We start from the raw sequence: 18,945 nt of genomic DNA on the forward strand, positions 1-18,945 counted from the left end.
AACACCATGTCAGCATCTTCACAGTACAGTACTACTGTATTTCAATCAAATACCATGGTTTGTGTCCTAAACAAGAATTTTCTTTTTTTGGACTGGACACTATTGACTTAGAAGGACTTTGTAAGTCATAATTTATGATGCATGTCTTTCTCCGTCTCAGTGTTTTTTAGTTGTTGCTGACATCGTTATATCTCCATACTTCCCTTATGTTTGTTTAGTAGCTGTTTGGTAATCCTATGACGGTGGTGGCTAGCGGACGGTTTAATGCTTCTTCCTCTTTTCTAAGAATACGGAATTTATATCTAAGCATACGTGTCTTGTCCACCGCTCTCCATAAATACTAGGCCTTCTTTTTTTAACCAACCAGTCAGTGGTTACTGCATGAAGCCGCCAACATGGTATTTCACGACCCATGAGGCATGAGACTGTGTGTGTGTGTGTGTGTGTGTGTGTGTGTGTTTGTGCGCGCGCACCGCTTCTATTTTTCCAGTTCCTTGTCCGTCTTTTTTATATATATATAAGTAAAAGAAAGAAAGCTGCAGCAGGCAGTGAGTGGTCCTCTTTAATCAGCGGCTGTGGGGAGGCGGGTCGAGGTGCTGACTGTAATGTGATAGCTGCTCCGCTCTAACGTTATTACATACACATGCTGGCTGCCTGCGCTCTCGCTGCTGGAACACGGAGCCTTCAAAACTCAAGCCAGAATAGTCCGATCAGAGCAGAGGGAAGGAGCTGCGTGCCTGGACTAGAGGAGAGAGAACGGAGTGTTACCGATATATAATAGAGCTCTGGGTAATAACGGCAATACGAACCGTTTTGATTTGCATTCTATGAAAGATCGTTTTTACCGACGAGCCTTGGACAGTTGGACTATTTCGTTAAGATTTGTGTTGTTTTTTTTTGTGATTTTTTTTTTTGGACTAGTAAATGCGCTGGAGGGAGAAAGTCAAAGGAAATACAAAAACAAATATCTTCTCACTGGTTTGGAGGCAACCAAAACACTCACTTCAGATATCTGCTAGAGAAAGCATCAATTCCGTGGACTAAAAACCGCTACGGACTTCTGAATGATTTCATACAGATTTTTTATTTAATTTTATTTTCCATAATTTCTTTGTAATAGAATATTATCTGGATGGAATTGATGTTTTATTTATTAATTTTTTTCTCGTTATTTTGAACGCCGCAGTGGCCAGAATGGTTTTGAATATTTTAAATTATTGAATTGAAATAACGGGGCAGAAAATGTTATTCATTTAAAAAAAGAAGAAACAAAAGAAGTGTTACCCGGGTGGGAATTGATTTCGCCGTTGTGTTGAACACCTAACCACAGACCAACGGCTTCCCGGTGGAGACGCGTGTTACCGTGACCGGAGAAAACAGTTTGCACGAGGAAGAAGACTTTCACGGCGAGTTCTTGTCTCCGGGATTGGGAAGGGTGAAACTTCACCTCGGAAAATGGATATATTACCGTGGCTCTGTGGATGTTTACTGGCCGTTTGTTTACCACCAATAGTTGTCGGTGAAGAAGGTAAGTTTTATTCTGGAGCGATTCATTTGGGTTTTTACCGCCTTACAACAACAACCAAAACATGTCAAATGTTCACACAAACGTGTGATTTGAGACATGACTAAAACTGACATAAATAGGCTAGATAATTATTTTACCCTAAAGCCTTAGGAAAATAAGAAGATAGCGATGTGTTTCCCTATAGATTGTAGAGCAACACTCGTCTCGTCCTCATGATTTTAGGCTGTTTGGACGTGGATTGAAGCCTCTTTCGGTCTGTCAGCATATGTTTTAGATTAGGCTATCAAGTCAAAATCTCCGTGTTAACACATTAAGACGTTATATCCCTTACAGACAGTCACATAGTCAACGACGGATAGTGACAGCTGAACAATGTGTTATGTGTTTTAAACGCTGGAACTGTCAACCGGGCTCTCATTTAGCGGAGGTTATTCCTCTTGCCGCAGGCGTCGTCGTGATCCCACTAGTTCCCCGGGGCCGTCGTTGTATCTTTATTTTACACACAAAATCTATGATTTTAAAATGGAATGTACAATTACAGCCTAAATAGCCTATCAATTGATCTAATATTTTATTAATTGAGATTACATTTCAACAGTTTTAGTGTACTCGGTGATTTTAAAACATGTCATTTAGCAAACGCTCTTTAATCAGAGCGATTTACATGAGCAAGTAGGGTCAAGTGCCTTGCTCAAGGGAACACGCACAGGGCTTTCCATCCAGTCGGCTTGGAGACTCAAACCAGAAGTCGTTTCGGTTACTGGCCCCACGCTCTTTAACCGCTACGCTACCTGACGCCCTAAACCAAGCTCCTGTTCTTCCCTTGTCATCAGGGCGTCTTGTTGAAATGATAAGAAGTGAACAGTCAGCGGTTTAACTTCACACGAGGCTTATCTAAAATCTGCGTTCGAATTTTTGTAATTAAAATCCAATATATTCTTAATCTCTCAGATTTAACCTTTGATTCTATGAGTGGATTATGTTTGGATTTAATTACACTGTCTTGGTCTAATGATTAGTGTTTATATTTAGTGTTTAATTAATTTCAATGTGTTTAGTGGAACCTATAAGGTTTTCTATTTACATTAGTGACATGATTTCTATTTTATTTGTCACAATCATTTAAAGTCGAGCTACAGTATTACCCCTCAAGAGCCTATTTTAACTCCTAACAATCCATATAGCTTGTGATTAAAATGCGTAGGCAGTGTTTCAATTGATTGCTGTCAAATGACAGTTTGTTTAGCAAATCAAAACCTGATTTGTATCAGCGAGTGAACACGACGTAGCCTACAGGGTAAAAACAACATTGGATTTGGCTGGGGATCCGTTTTGAAAAGTTGGGTGTATGTCGTCGGCCCTTGAACCGGTGCTCGTTTTTTTTTTGTACGTTTGAAATGGCTTGACCTTAGATGTTGTTCCTGAGAGTAGGCTGTAGAGACTGGGAGAGTTGGTAACTGAACCCGCTGCAGATATCCGGGACAGGGAACCAGTAGCCTCACTGACAAACACATATTCGTGCTAAATGTTTGGTGAGGAAAACTTTTCTTCTTGTTGTCCGTGTGATTTCACGGATCCCATCTTTTGACGTTTGAAATACAAATATATAGATAGTGGGCTAATAATAACATGGAAATAACACGACGTTATTATTGATAATGTTACAGTAATTGTAATAATCAGTAATCTTACAATTTTGCGATTAGACCCACTTTTATAAATAATTAAACCTTATATCATAGTAATAACATAGTAGGCTGTAGTAGCGCAACATCACACGTATTTATCCGTACAATCCATTTTCATTTTTGAATGAGCATTAAAGCAAAGGGGTGTTATGTGGTCTTGAAATGTTCATACTACTAAGGTATTATCTTATCTCCATCATGAAAGTCTGTGAACTAATCAGATATCAGAGGCTTTTCCTTCAGGGGGACAAAACCAGTAGCTTAGCCTGGTAGTCTGGTAGCCTGGTAGCCTGGTAGCCTGGTAGCCTGGTAGCCTGGTAGTCTGGTAGCCTGGTAGCCTGGTAGCCTGGTAGCCTGGTAGTCTGGTAGCCTGGTAGCCTGGTAGTCTGGTAGCCTGGTAGCCTGGTAGTCTGGTAGCCTGGTAGTCTGGTAGTCTGGTAGCCTGGTAGACTGGTAGTCTGGTGGTCTGGTAGTCGGGTAGCATGGTAGCCTGGTAGCCTGGTAGTCTGGTAGCCTGATATCTGGTAGCCTGGTAGCCTGGTAGCCTGGTAGTTCTAGTACTGCTCTCCTTACTTGGTTTATACCCACATGAAGAGCAAGCCTCATTTAACCAGACTGAACACTGTGTGTGTGAGAAAGGGAGATAGCGAGATAGCGGGAGAGAGATACATAGAGATAGAGAGAGGGGTAGGGAGGAGAGAGAAAGAGAGAGAGAGGTAGGGGGAGAGAGATAGAGACAGATAGAGAGGTAGGGAGGAGAGAGAAAGAGGCAGAGAGAGAGGTAGGGAGGAGAGAGAAAGAGACAGAGAGAGGGGTAGGGAGGGAGGAGAGAGAAAGAGACAGAGAGAGAGATAAAAAAATATATATATATAGAGAGAGAGAGAGAGAGAGAAAGAGAGAAAGAGAGAGAGAGGTGTTCATTCTGGCTGGTTTAACCAGGCATCATCATGTGGGTAAATAAACTATTATTGGCTGTTAGTCAATTACAGAATAACAGACAGCAGTATCCATACAGTCAGTGTTTTCTACTGCAGTATAATCCAGACCTTTCTCCTTAGGGGTTTGGTATGTTTTGTTGTGTTTGCTGGTCAAAATTGTAGTGTCGTGAAACTGTGTTCACTGTAGTGAAACACAAGCCACCTGCTTAAATCTGCTGCTGTTTCTCAATCTGTTGATTTCTATCAGTAAACAGCTGCACCGATGGGAATCCTCGCGTGTGTGTCTTTTCTCTGTTTGTGTGTGTCTTTTCTCTGTGTGTGTGTGTGTGTTTTCTCTGTGTGTGTGTGTCTTTTCTCTGTGTGTGTGTGTGTGTTTTCTCTGTGTGTGTGTGTGTTTTCTCTGTGTGTGTGTGTTTTTTCTCTGTGTATGTGTGTGTTTCCTCTGTGTTTGTGTGTGTTTTTCTGTGTGTGTGTGTTTTCTGTGTGTGAGTGTGTTTTCTCTGTGTTTGTGTGTGTTTTCTCTGTGTGTGTGTGTGTGTGTGTTTTCTCTGTGTGTGAGTGTGTGTGTTTTCTCTGTGTGTGTGTTTTCTGTGTGCGTGTGCGTGTGTGTGTGTTTTCTGTGTGTGAGTGTGTTTTCTCTGTGTTTGTGTGTGTTTTCTCTGTGTGTGTGTGTGTGTGTGTGTGTGTGTGTGTGTGTGTGTGTGTGTGTGTGTGTGTGTGTGTGTGTGTGTGTGTGTGTGTGTGTGTGTGTGTGCGTAGACTTTTTCATGTGAAGCAACAGTTTGAGAAGATAATTATGTTGTTGTTTTGGTCATGGATTTATCCTCCCTCAATAACTTATTTTGTTTGTATTCACACTTTACGTCAGGAGATGTCTCATCTCAATTCCATTACGAGAGATGTTCTCTTCTGGCATGAACACTGTGTTATAAAATGTGTTTCAAATGTCATTAGATTGGTCCTAGTTCTGTGTAGCCCGACAGCGCACCATGTTAAAGGCAGCGGAAGTAATGGGCTGCTGCAACTGCTTCACTATGGTGGGGGAAATGGAACAGGAAATGGAACGGGAAATGGAACAGGAAATGGAATGGGGAAATGGAAAGGGGAAATGGAATGGGAAATGGAAAAGGGAAATGGAAAGGGGAAATGGAACAGGAAATGGAAAGGGGAAATGGAAAGGCGACATGGATAACAGTCACCTGCTATTCACCTGTTATTCACCTGTTATTCACCTGTTAGTCACCTGTTATTCACCTGCTATTCACCTGCTATTTACCTGTTATTCACCTGCTATTCACCTGTTAGTCACCTGCTATTCACCTGTTATTCACCTGTTATTCACCTGTTATTCACCTGTTATTCACCTGCTATTCACCTGTTATTCACCTGTTATTCACCTGTTAGTCACCTGTTATTCACCTGCTATTCACCTGCTATTTACCTGTTATTCACCTGCTATTCACCTGTTAGTCACCTGCTATTCACCTGTTATTCACCTGCTATTCACCTGTTATTCACCTGTTATTCACCTGTTATTCACCTGTTAGTCACCTGTTATTCACCTGTTATTCACCTGTTATTCACCTGCTATTCACCTGTTATTCACCTGTTATTCACCTGTTATTCACCTGTTAGTCACCTGTTATTCACCTGCTATTCACCTGTTATTCACCTGTTATTCACCTGTTATTCACCTGTTATTCACCTGTTATTCACCTGTTAGTCACCTGTTAGTCACCTGCTATTCACCTGCTATTCACCTGTTAGTCACCTGTTATTCACCTGCTATTCACCTTTTATTCACCTGTTATTCACCTGTTATTCACCTGCTATTCACCTGTTATTCACCTGTTATTCACCTGTTATTCACCTGTTATTCACCTGTTATTCACCTGTTATTCACCTGTTATTCACCTGTTATTCACCTGTTATTCACCTGCTATTCACCTGTTATTCACCTGTTATTCACCTGTTATTCACCTGTTATTCACCTGTTATTCACCTGCTATTCACCTGTTAGTCACCTGTTAGTCACCTGTTATTCACCTGCTATTCACCTGTTATTCACCTGTTATTCACCTTTTATTCACCTGCTATTCACCTGTTATTCACCTGTTATTCACCTGCTATTCAATACACTATATTTTGGGTGGAGATCAAAGAAATGGAGGTGTGTCTATAGATACACTGTATTAATGGAGGTGTGTCTACAGATACACTGTATTAATGGAGGTGTGTCTATAGATACACTGTATTAATGGAGGTGTGTCTATAGATACACTGTATTAATGGAGGTGTGTCTATAGATACACTGTATTAATGGAGGTGTGTCTACAGATACACTGTATTAATGGAGGTGTGTCTACAGATACACTGTATTAATGGAGGTGTGTCTACAGATACACTGTATTAATGGAGGTGTGGAGGAGGTGTGTCTATAGATACACTGTATTAATGGAGGTGTGTCTACAGATACACTGTAATAATGGAGGTGTGTCTACAGATACACTGTATTACTGGAGGTGTGTCTACAGATACACTGTATTAATGGAGGTGTGTCTATATATACACTGTATTAATGGAGGTGTGTCTATATATACACTGTATTAATGGAGGTGTGTCTATATATACACTGTATTAATGGAGGTGTGTCTATATATACACTGTATTAATGGAGGTGTGTCTATAGATACACTGTATTAATGGAGGTGTGTCTATATATACACTGTATTAATGGAGGTGTGTCTATATATACACTGTATTAATGGAGGTGTGTCTACAGATACACTGTATTAATGGAGGTGTGTCTATAGATACACTGTATTAATGGAGGTGTGTCTATAGATACACTGTATTAATGGAGGTGTGTCTATAGATACACTGTATTAATGGAGGTGTGTCTATAGATACACTGTATTAATGGAGGTGTGTCTATAGATACACTGTATTAATGGAGGTGTGTCTATATATACACTGTATTAATGGAGGTGTGTCTATAGATACACTGTATTAATGGAGGTGTGTCTACTGATACACTGTATTAATGGAGGTGTGTCTATATATACACTGTATTAATGGAGGTGTGTCTATATATACACTGTATTAATGGAGGTGTGTCTATAGATACACTGTATTAATGGAGGTGTGTCTACTGATACACTGTATTAATGGAGGTGTGTCTATAGATACACTGTATTAATGGAGGTGTGTCTACAGATACACTGTATTAATGGAGGTGTGTCTACAGATACACTGTATTAATGGAGGTGTGTCTATATATACACTGTATTAATGGAGGTGTGTCTATATATACACTGTATTAATGGAGGTGTGTCTATATATACACTGTATTAATGGAGGTGTGTCTATATATACACTGTATTAATGGAGGTGTGTCTATATATACACTGTATTCTGTCCTGGGTGAAATGATGAATTAGGTGGAGCAACCTGTTGGTTCCAAGTAGATGAACATCACATTTCTTCATATATAAATTACACCATTCTCCATTGTCATTTTCTACTTGATAAGACCCTATTGGTAAGAGCTATTGACAAGAGCTGTTGATAAGACCCTATTGATAAGAGCTGTTGATAAGAGCTGTTGATAAGAGCTGTTGATAAGAGCTATTGATAAGAGCTATTGATAAGAGCTGATGAAAAGAGCTGTTGATAAGAGCTGTTGATAAGAGCTATTGATAAGAGCTGTTGATAAGAGCTATTGATAAGAGCTGTTGATAAGAGCTATTGATAAGAGCTGTTGATAAGAGCTGTTGATAAGAGCTATTGATAAGAGCTAGGCTAATAAAAAATATTTAAAAAGTGAACTTTTTTTAGATAAATGATTAAGCTGTTTGGATAAGGGACTTGTAAAAATAAATGAAAATTATCTCTGATCTATTTTCCGATCGCTGGAGACATGTGAAACCAGTGATATGACAGCAAACTGGGTCATATCAACATATCACCTTTTCAGCGGGGATGTTATTAATGAAATGCTGGCCTTTATAACTTCGCAGGGATGACATTTGGAAACCCAAACTATAGGCTTCTCTAGCCATGTATAGGGCCAAACTTACTGGGTTGATTTAGGATTTCTAGATTGTTTTAAATATATTGACTTGTTTATTGTGTTATTGGCTTGTTGTTATTGTTTATTCCATGTGTAACTCTGTGTTGTTGTCTGTGTCGAACTGCTTTGCTTCATAGTTTCCTGTCTCTTTAGTGTTAGTTTTCTGTCTCTTTAGTGTTAGTTTTCTGTCTCTTTAGTGTTAGTTTCCTGTCTTTTTAGTGTTAGTTTCCTGTCTCTTTAGTGTTAGTTTCCTGTCTCTTATGTCTGTCTCTTTAGTGTTAGTTTCCTGTCTCTTTAGTGTTAGTTTCCTGTCTCTTTAGTGTTAGTTTCCTGTCTCTTTGGTGTTAGTTTCCTGTCTCTTATGTCTGTCTCTTTAGTGTTAGTTTCCTGTCTCTTTAGTGTTAGTTTCCTGTCTATTTAGTGTTAGTTTCCTGTCTCTTTAGTGTTAGTTTCCTGTGTCTTTAGTGTTAGTTTCCTGTCTCTTTGGTGTTAGTTTCCTGTCTCTTTGGTGTTAGTTTCCTGTCTCTTATGTCTGTCTCTTTAGTGTTAGTTTCCTGTCTCTTTAGTGTTAGTTTCCTGTCTATTTAGTGTTAGTTTCCTGTCTCTTTAGTGTTAGTTTCCTGTCTCTTATGACTGTCAATTTAGTGTTAGTTTCCTGTCTCTTTAGTGTTAGTTTCCCTGTCTCTTTAGTGTTAGTTTCCTGTCTCTTATGTCTGTCTCTTTAGTGTTAGTTTCCTGTCTCTTTGGTGTTAGTTTCCTGTCTCTTATGTCTGTCTCTTTGGTGTTAGTTTCCTGTCTCTTATGTCTGTCTCATTAGTGTTAGTTTCCTGTCTCTTTAGTGTTAGTTTCCTGTCTCTTATGTCTGTCTCTTTGGTGTTAGTTTCCTGTCTCTTATGTCTGTCTCTTTAGTGTTAGTTTCCTGTCTCTTTAGTGTTAGTTTCCTGTCTCTTTAGTGTTAGTTTCCTGTCTCTTTAGTGTTAGTTTCCTGTCTCTTTAGTGTTAGTTTCCTGTCTCTTATGTCTGTCTCATTAGTGTTAGTTTCCTGTCTCTTATGTCTGTCTCATTAGTGTTAGTTTTCTGTCTCTTATGTCTGTCTCTTTAGTGTTAGTTTCCTGTCTCTTTAGTGTTAGTTTCCTGTCTCTTTAGTGTTAGTTTCCTGTCTCTTTGGTGTTAGTTTCCTGTCTCTTTAGTGTTAGTTTCCTGTCTCTTTAGTGTTAGTTTCCTGTCTCTTTAGTGTTAGTTTCCTGTCTCTTATGTCTGTCTCTTTAGTGTTAGTTTCCTGTCTCTTTAGTGTTAGTTTCCTGTCTCTTATGTCTGTCTCTTTAGTGTTAGTTTCCTGTCTCTTTAGTGTTAGTTTCCTGTCTCTTTGGTGTTAGTTTCCTGTCTCTTATGTCTGTCTCTTTGGTGTTAGTTTCCTGTCTCTTATGACTGTCAATTTAGTGTTAGTTTCCTGTCTCTTTAGTGTTAGTTTCCTGTCTCTTATGTCTGTCTCTTTAGTGTTAGTTTCCTGTCTCTTTAGTGTTAGTTTCCTGTCTCTTTAGTGTTAGTTTCCTGTCTCTTTAGTGTTAGTTTCCTGTCTCATTAGTGTTAGTTTCCTGTCTCTTTAGTGTTAGTTTCCTGTCTCTTATGTCTGTCTCTTTGGTGTTAGTTTCCTGTCTCTTTAGTGTTAGTTTCCTGTCTCTTTAGTGTTAGTTTCCTGTCTCTTATGTCTGTCTCATTAGTGTTAGTTTCCTGTCTCTTTGGTGTTAGTTTCCTGTCTCTTTGGTGTTAGTTTCCTGTCTCTTTAGTGTTAGTTTCCTGTCTCTTATGTCTGTCTCATTAGTGTTAGTTTCCTGTCTCTTATGTCTGTCTCTTTAGTGTTAGTTTCCTGTCTCTTATGTCTGTCTCTTTAGTGTTAGTTTCCTGTCTCTTTAGTGTTAGTTTCCTGTCTCTTTAGTGTTAGTTTCCTGTCTCTTTAGTGTTAGTTTCCTGTCTCTTTGGTGTTAGTTTCTGTCTCATATTTATAACTGTCTCTTTAGTGTTAGTTTCCTGTCTCTTTAGTGTTAGTTTCCTGTCTCTTTAGTGTTAGTTTCCTGTCTCTTTAGTGTTAGTTTCCTGTCTCTTTTGTGTTAGTTTCCTGTCTCTTTAGTGTTAGTTTCCTGTCTCTTTAGTGTTAGTTTCCTGTTTCTTTAGTGTTAGTTTCCTGTCTCATTAGTGTTAGTTTCCTGTCTCTTTAGTGTTAGTTTCCTGTCTCTTTAGTGTTAGTTTCCTGTCTCTTTAGTGTTAGTTTCCTGTCTCTTTAGTGTTAGTTTCCTGTCTCTTATGTCTGTCTCATTAGTGTTAGTTTCCTGTCTCTTTGGTGTTAGTTTCCTGTCTCTTTAGTGTTAGTTTCCTGTCTCTTATGTCTGTCTCTTTAGTGTTAGTTTCTTGTCTCTTTAGTGTTAGTTTCCTGTCTCTTATGTCTGTCTCTTTAGTGTTAGTTTCCTGTCTCTTTAGTGTTAGTTTCCTGTCTCTTATGTCTGTCTCTTTAGTGTTAGTTTCCTGTCTCTTTAGTGTTAGTTTCCTGTCTCTTTAGTGTTAGTTTCCTGTCTCTTATGTCTGTCTCTTTAGTGTTAGTTTCCTGTCTCTTTAGTGTTAGTTTCCTGTCTCTTTAGTGTTAGTTTCCTCACATTTATAACTGTCTCTTTAGTGTTAGTTTCCTGTCTCTTTAGTGTTAGTTTCCTGTCTCTTTAGTGTTAGTTTCCTGTCTCTTTAGTGTTAGTTTCCTGTCTCTTTAGTGTTAGTTTCCTGTCTCTTTAGTGTTAGTTTCCTGTCTCTTTAGTGTTAATTTCCTGTCTCTTTAGTGTTAGTTTCCTGTCTCTTTAGTGTTAGTTTCCTGTTTCTTTAGTGTTAGTTTCCTGTCTCTTATGTCTGTCTCTTTAGTGTTAGTTTCTTGTCTCTTTAGTGTTAGTTTCCTGTCTCTTTAGTGTTAATTTCCTGTCTCTTTAGTGTTAGTTTCCTGTCTCTTTAGTGTTAGTTTCCTGTCTCTTTAGTGTTAGTTTCCTCACATTTATAACTGTCTCTTTAGTGTTAATTTCCTGTCTCTTTAGTGTTAGTTTCCTGTCTCTTTAGTGTTAGTTTCCTGTCTCTTTAGTGTTAGTTTCCTGTCTCTTTAGTGTTAGTTTCCTCATATTTATAACTGTCTCTTTAGTGTTAGTTTCCTGTCTCTTTAGTGTTAATTTCCTGTCTCTTTAGTGTTAGTTTCCTGTCTCTTATGTCTGTCTCTTTAGTGTTAGTTTCTTGTCTCTTTAGTGTTAGTTTCCTGTCTCTTTAGTGTTAATTTCCTGTCTCTTTAGTGTTAGTTTCCTCACATTTATAACTGTCTCTTTAGTGTTAGTTTCCTGTCTCTTTAGTGTTAGTTTCCTGTCTCTTTGGTGTTAGTTTCCTGTCTCTTTAGTGTTAGTTTCCTGTCTCTTATGTCTGTCTCATTAGTGTTAGTTTCCTGTCTCTTATGTCTGTCTCTTTAGTGTTAGTTTCCTGTCTCTTTAGTGTTAGTTTCCTGTCTCTTTAGTGTTAGTTTCCTGTCTCTTTAGTGTTAGTTTCCTGTCTCTTTAGTGTTAGTTTCCTGTCTCTTTAGTGTTAGTTTCCTCACATTTATAACTGTCTCTTTAGTGTTAGTTTCCTGTCTCTTTAGTGTTAGTTTCCTGTCTCTTTAGTGTTAGTTTCCTGTCTCTTTAGTGTTAGTTTCCTGTCTCTTTAGTGTTAGTTTCCTCACATTTATAACTGTCTCTTTAGTGTTAGTCTCCTCACATTTAGCATCATTCCATTACATCGTTAGTTGACTTTTCTTTCCTCCTTTAGCGTTGGTGTTCTTGTTCCTGAGGAACGCTAGCAGTAGTGGATGACATCAGGTTAACATATTACATGATGCGCAATCATTTGGAACATGTAGCCTATTTGAAATCATTATGTAAGGAAGTTTTAAACCTGGAGCCTGGTTCGTTTTGACCATTTCACATGACACGCCCCTTTTCCTCAGTTTGGTGAATGACACGCCCCTTTCCCCTCAGTTTGGTGAATGACACGCCCCCTTTCCCTCAGTTTGGTGAATGACACGCCCTGTTTCCCCCAGTTTGGTGAATGACACACCCCATTTCCCTCAGTTTGGTGAATGACACATCCCTTTCCCTCAGTTTGGTGAATGACATGCCCCTTTCTCCTCAGTTTGTGAATGGCACGCCCCTTTCCCCTCAGTTTGTGAATGACACGCCCCTTTTCCCTCAGTTTGTGAATGCCACGCCCCTTTCCCCTCAGTTTGTGAATGGCACGCCCCTTTCCCCTCAGTTTGTGAATGACACGCCCCTTTTCCCTCAGTTTGTGAATGCCACGCCCCTTTCCCCTCAGTTTGGGGAATGACACGCCCCTTTTCCCTCAGTTTGGGGAATGACATGCCTCTTTTCCCTCAGTTTGGCCACACGCCCCTTTTCCCTGAGTTTGGTGAATGACACGCCCCTTTTCCCTCAGTTTGGTGAATGACACGCCCCTTTCCCCTCAGTTTGGTGAATGACACGCCCCTTTTCCCTCAGTTTGGCCACAGGCCCCTTTTCCCTCAGTTTGGTGAATGACACGCCCCTTTTCCCTCAGTTTCTTTTCCCTCAGTTTGGTGAATGACACGCCCCTTTTCCCTCAGTTTGGCCACAGGCCCCTTTTCCCTCAGTTTGGTGAATGACACGCCCCCCTCAGTTTGGCCACAGGCCCCTTTTCCCTCAGTTTGGTGAATGACACGCCCCTTTTCCCTCAGTTTGGCCACAGGCCCCTTTTCCCTCAGTTTGGTGAATGACACGCCCCTTTTCCCTCAGTTTGGCCACAGGCCCCTTTTCCCTCAGTTTGGTGAATGACACGCCCCTTTTCCCTCAGTTTGGCCACAGGCCCCTTTTCCCTCAGTTTGGTGAATGACAGTTTGGCCCCTTTTCCTCAGTTTGGGGAATGACATGCCTCTTTTCCCTCAGTTTGGCCACACGCCCCTTTTCCCTGAGTTTGGTGAATGACACGCCCCTTTTCCCTCAGTTTGGCCACAGGCCAACACACTGATTTGACAGTCACTAAAAGTGACAGACGACCGTTGTCCTACTGCAGTGGGTTGTGATTCTTCGATTCGTCGAAGTTATTCCACGTTTCAGTGTGGCGTTTTGCACAACCCTAACCCGCACATACAACACAAAGGTTTTGCCCGTCATTTTGTTGATTATGAGTGATTGACACTTACCGCGTTGGCGACCCACTTGAATCAAAATGCAACACTTCAAAATGTATCCGGCTGTCTTCTACAAATTGTCCTCTAACCGGGGATGTACACATTACTCCCAGATTCTGTGTGGTTTCAAAGCTGTGTTACTTTTACCAGGACGTGTAGAACCTCATCCCCCCACCCCTTTCTTGCACAATTGATTTTAAACGTTATAATCCATATTGAGTGATTGATAAAAACAGGGTCGTGTTTATTTTTCTGTTTAGATGACCCCACGTATCAAAAAATCCAATACTTTGAAATGTAGCTGACTACAGGTTGTCCTCTAACCAGCGAGGGAGAAAACACATCTCCTGTTTCAATGTATTTTTGTTGTTGTTGATGTGGTAGTTTCAACAGAGCACACGACCAGACCCCCCCCCCCCACGCCCCCACACCCCTAATCAATATGAGTGATTTATTGCCACTTGTCAAAACAACACGGTTTTTTGGTGCTTGTTCAGTTTTATTATTTTTTTTATATTTTTTATACCATTAATATAATTACTATTGTTGCATTTGTGTAGATAGTACATTTTAATGTTGAGGCATTCAATATATCTAAAACTGTTTCTGCATATTAGTTATTGATTTGGACACGTTAAAGCTGTGTGTTTTTAGCATTGGGCTATTTATCAAAATGTCTTGTCAACAGGAAGCAGTGACAGCAGCTTTTTTTAAACTTTAAGAGTAGACATTTAACTGTCAATATTCCTTTTCAATGGTGTTTTACTTAATCAGGTAAAAATCAGTTGAACGCGTCCAAAAACATGCTCCGATTTATTTATTATAAAGATATACCAGAAATATACCAGAAATCACCAAATCGTGTTTGACCTTCCTAATCGGGTTTTGTTCTTCCGGTGTTGGGTCTAGGAAGTTCTCCAATCGGGTTGTTCGTCTGGTGTTGGGTCTAGGAGGTTCTCTAATCGGGTTGTTCGTCTGGTGTTGGGTCTAGGAGGTTCTCTAATCGGGTTGTTCGTCTGGTGTTGGGTCTAGGAGGTTCTCTAATCGGGTTGTTCGTCTGGTGTTGGGTCTAGGAAGTTCTCTAATCGGGTTGTTTGTCTGGTGTTGGGTCTAGGAGGTTCTCTAATCGGGTTGTTCGTCTGGTGTTGGGTCTAGGAGGTTCTCTAATCGGGTTGTTCGTCTGGTGTTGGGTCTAGGAGGTTCTCTAATCGGGTTGTTCGTCTGGTGTTGGGTCTAGGAGGTTCTCTAATCGGGTTGTTCGTCTGGTGTTGGGTCTAGGAGGTTCTCTAATCGGGTTGTTTGTCTGGTGTTGGGTCTAGGAGGTTCTCTAATCGGGTTGTTCGTCTGGTGTTGGGTCTAGGAGGTTCTCTAATCGGGTTGTTCGTCTGGTGTTGGGTCTAGGAGGTTCTCCCTCCTTTCCCCTCTTTTCCTTAAGCTCATACCCTCACCCTTGATATGTTAAAGGATCCTTCTCTCTCTCAGATCTCCGTGGTCTAATTTAAGGCACCTGGCTAGGGTCAAGACCCCCCCTTTAACGTATGTGTGTGTTGTATTGTGTGTGTGTTATGGTATGTGTGTGTTGTGTTGTGTGTGTGTGTTATGGTATGTGTGTGCTGTGTTGTGTGTGTTGTGTTGTGTTGTATGTGTTATGGTATGTGTGTTGCGTGTGTTGTATTGGTGTGCGTGTTATGTTGTGTGTTGTGTTGTGTGTGTTATGATATGTGTGTGTTATGGTGTGTGTGTTGTGTTGTGTGTGTTGTGTGTTGTGTTGTATGTGTGTGTTGTGTGTGTTGTGTCTGTGTTATGGTATGTGTGTGTTGTGTTTTATGGTGTGTGTGTGTGTTATGTTGTGTGTTGAGTTGTGTGTGTTATGTTGTGTGTTGTGTTGTGTGTGTTGTGTGTGTTATGTTGTGTAGTGTTGTGTGTGTTGTGTTGTGTGTTGAGTTGTGTGTGTTATGTTGTGTGTTGTGTTGTGTGTGTTGTGTGTGTTATGTTGTGTAGTGTTGTGTGTGTTGTGTGTGCGTTGTGTTGTGTGTGTGAAATGTTGTGTGTGTGCTGTGTTGTGTGCTGTGTTGTGTTTTGTGGTGTGTGTGTTATTTTGTGTTGTGTTGTGTGTTGTGTTGTGTTGCGTGTGTGCTGTGTTGTGTTTTGTGGTGTGTGTGTTATTTTGTGTTGTGTTGTGTTGTGTGTTGTGTGTTGTGCTGTGTGTTGTGTGTTGTGTGTTGTGTGTTGTGTGATAGAAAGAGTGGGATGTATTCATTCCACTGATTCTGTTACAAAACATTTCTTCAACGGAAGCAAACAGAGCCCTACCTGAATTTGTTCAACATAAACTCTTGTTTTCACCACTGACTAATGATTCCACCTTAGATCATGAAAGTGCTATGAAAGTGAACTGTGTTTGTATGTGGCTGCTATGAAAGTGAACTGTGTTTCCGTGTGATCAGGGGTGTATTCATTCCGCCAATTCTGTTGAAAAACTTTTCTTAAACGGAAGCAAACGGAACTAATTTGTCCAATAGAAACTCTAATTTGCAACTGTTGGACTAATGATTCCACCCCAGATCAGCTAGATGCAGGCCAGTGTGTGCAAGGCGGTATTGGATGTGTCACTGTCTGTCACCTTGATTACTCAAACTGGTCTCTCCACCTGTGTGCACCTACGTTGTAAACTTTCACTCATAGGCTAGCAACCTCATGACGGGTACAGGAACAATTATAGTATCATGTAGTCGCCTAAACCTATCGATATTACATTGAACTGAGTGAATGGAATAATGAATGACTGTCATCCAATATGCTCATTAAAAAAACAACAACATAAAATCTTCCTCCCTCATATATGAATAATGAAATGGGATTGAACGAGTAGGAGTTGACCAATAGTAGTTGACCAATAGGAGTTGACCAATAGGGGTTGACCAATAGGAGTTGACCAATAGGAGTTGACCAATAGGGGTTGACCAATAGGAGTTGACCAATAGGGATTGACCAATAGGAGTTGACCAATAGGAGTTGACCAATAGGAGTTGACCAATAGGAGTTGACCAATAGGAGTTGACCAATAGGAGTTGACCAATAGGAGTTGACCAATATGATTTGACCAATAGGAGTTGACCAATATGAGTTCCATTCATTGTTTTAACACCTCCGTTAGAACATGTTTCCAGCCTCTTTGGGAAGGCAACAAACTCTCAGGGAATTTTTTGGGGGAAATTCATCTCTAACTCTTTCCGAATAAGGTCAGATACAGATATTTGCAATTCAGGCCAATAAACAAGAGCTAGTTTAATCTGGCGAGGAAGAAAGTGCTGAATCGGTGAAACAAAGTCATCCAATTCAGAACATGCCAGAGAGTCAGAGAGAGAGAGAGAGAGAGAGAGAGAGAGAGAGAGAGAGAGAGAGAGAGAGAGAGAGAGAGAGAGAGAGAGAGAGAGAGAGAGAGAGAGAGAGAGAGAGAGAGAGAGAGAGAGAGAGAGAGAGAGAGAGAGAGAGAGAGAGAGAGAGAGAGAGAGACAAGAGAGAGCCAAGAGAACAGCCAGAGAGCAGAGAGAGAGAGAGAGAGAGAGAGAGAGAGAGAGAGAGAGAGAGAGAGAGAGAGAGAGAGAGAGAGAGAGCGGGAGAGAGAGAGAGCGGGAGAGAGAGAGAGAGAGAGAGAGAGAGAGAGAGAGAGAGAGAGAGAGAGAGAGAGAGAGAGAGAGAGAGAGAGAGAGACGGAGAGAGAGAGAGAGAGAGAGAGGAGAGAGAGAGAGGGAGAGAGGAGAGAGAGACAGAGAGAGACAGAGAGAGACAGAGAGAGAGAGAGAGAGAGAGAGAGTATTCTCATTCCCCACTTGGATACTTAGCACCGTTTACTCTTATTTATGAAGGGACGTGTTGTGGTGTGTGTGTGTGTTTTGTGGTGTGTGTTCTGTTATGATGTGTGTGTGTTGGGGTGTGTGTTATGTTATGGTGTGTGTGTGTTGGGGTGTGTGTTATGTTATGGTGTGTGTGTGTTGGGGTGTGTGTTATGTTATGGTGTGTGTGTGTTGGGGTGTGTGTTATGTTATGGTGTGTGTGTGTTGGGGTGTGTGTTCTGTTATGATGTGTGTGTTTTGTGGTGTGTGTTATGCTATGGTGTGTGTTATGTTATGGTGTGTGTGTGTTGGGGTGTGTGTTATGTTATGGTGTGTGTGTGTTGGGGTGTGTGTTATGTTATGGTGTGTGTGTTGGGGTGTTTATGTTATGCACGCCCAATTTTTCAGTTTTTGATTCGTTAAAAAAGTTTGAAATATCCAATAAAAGTCGTTCCACTTCATGATTGTGTCCCACTTGTTGTTGATTCTTCACCAAAAAAATACAGTTTTATATCTTAATGTTTGAAGCCTGAAATGTGGCAAAAGGTCACAAAGTTCAAGGGGGCCGAATACTTTCGCAAGGCACTGTAGCGGGCGGGCGGACAGGAGGCTCAGATAACGGATGGCTGGGAGGAGAGTCTTAGAGGGCTTGTAGGGCTGGGAGGAGAGACTCAGAGGGCTTGTAGGGCTGGGAGGAGAGACTCAGAGGGCTTGTAGGGCTGGGAGGAGAGACTCAGAGGGCTTGTAGGAGAGTCTCAGAGGGCTGGTAGGGCTGGGAGGAGATACTCAGAGGGCTGGGAGGAGAGTCTCAGAGGGCTGGGAGGAGAGTCTCAGAGGGCTTGTAGGAGAGTCTCAGAGGGCTTGTAGGAGAGTCTCAGAGGGCTGGTAGGGCTGGGAGGAGATACTCAGAGGGCTGGGAGGAGAGTCTCAGAGGGCTGGGAGGAGAGTCTCAGAGGGCTTGTAGGAGAGTCTCAGAGGGCTTGTAGGAGAGTCTCAGAGGGCTTGTAGGGCTGGGAGGAGAGACTCAGCGGGCTTGTAGGGCAGTTAGGAGAGTCTCAGAGGGCTTGTAGGGCTGGGAGGAGAGACTCAGCGGGCTTGTAGGGCTGGTAGGAGAGTCTCAGAGGGCTGGGAGGAGAGTCTCAGAGGGCTTGTAGGGCTGGGAGGAGAGACTCAGAGGGCTTGTAGGGCTGGGAGGAGAGTCTCAGAGGGCTGGGAGGAGATACTCAGAGGGCTGGTAGGAGAGTCTCAGAGGGCTTGTAGGGCTGGGAGGAGAGACTCAGAGGGCTTGTAGGGCTGGGAGGAGAGACTCAGAGGGCTGGGAGGAGAGACTCAGAGGGCTGGTAGGAGAGTCTCAGAGGGCTTGTAGGGCTGGGAGGAGAGACTCAGAGGGCTGGTAGGAGAGTCTCAGAGGGCTGGGAGGAGAGTCTCAGAGGGCTTGTAGGGCTGGGAGGAGAGACTCAGAGGGCTGGGAGGAGATACTCAGAGGGCTTGTAGGGCTGGGAGGAGAGACTCAGAGGGCTTGGAGGAGAGACTCAGAGGGCTGGGAGGAGAGACTCAGAGGGCTGGGAGGAGAGACTCAGAGGGCTTGTAGTGCTGGGAGGAGAGACTCAGAGGGCTGGGAGGAGAGACTCAGAGGGCTGGGAGGAGAGACTCAGAGGGCTGGGAGGAGAG

General features: G+C 41.8%; 1 protein-coding gene across 1 annotated transcript in view; it reads left to right on the top strand.

The window, feature by feature from the left end:
• Positions 1-427: 427 nt before the first annotated feature.
• Positions 428-18,945, top strand: part of nrp2b (neuropilin 2b) — a 222,397-nt gene continuing 203,879 nt past the window's right edge. Inside the window, 1 exon segment of the mRNA XM_064976976.1 lies at positions 428-1,528. Coding sequence (XP_064833048.1) covers positions 1,456-1,528 — 73 coding nt within the window. The 5' untranslated portion in view covers positions 428-1,455.

This window comes from Oncorhynchus masou, chromosome 10, assembly GCF_036934945.1.
Source record: "Oncorhynchus masou masou isolate Uvic2021 chromosome 10, UVic_Omas_1.1, whole genome shotgun sequence".
NCBI lineage: Eukaryota > Metazoa > Chordata > Actinopteri > Salmoniformes > Salmonidae > Oncorhynchus > Oncorhynchus masou.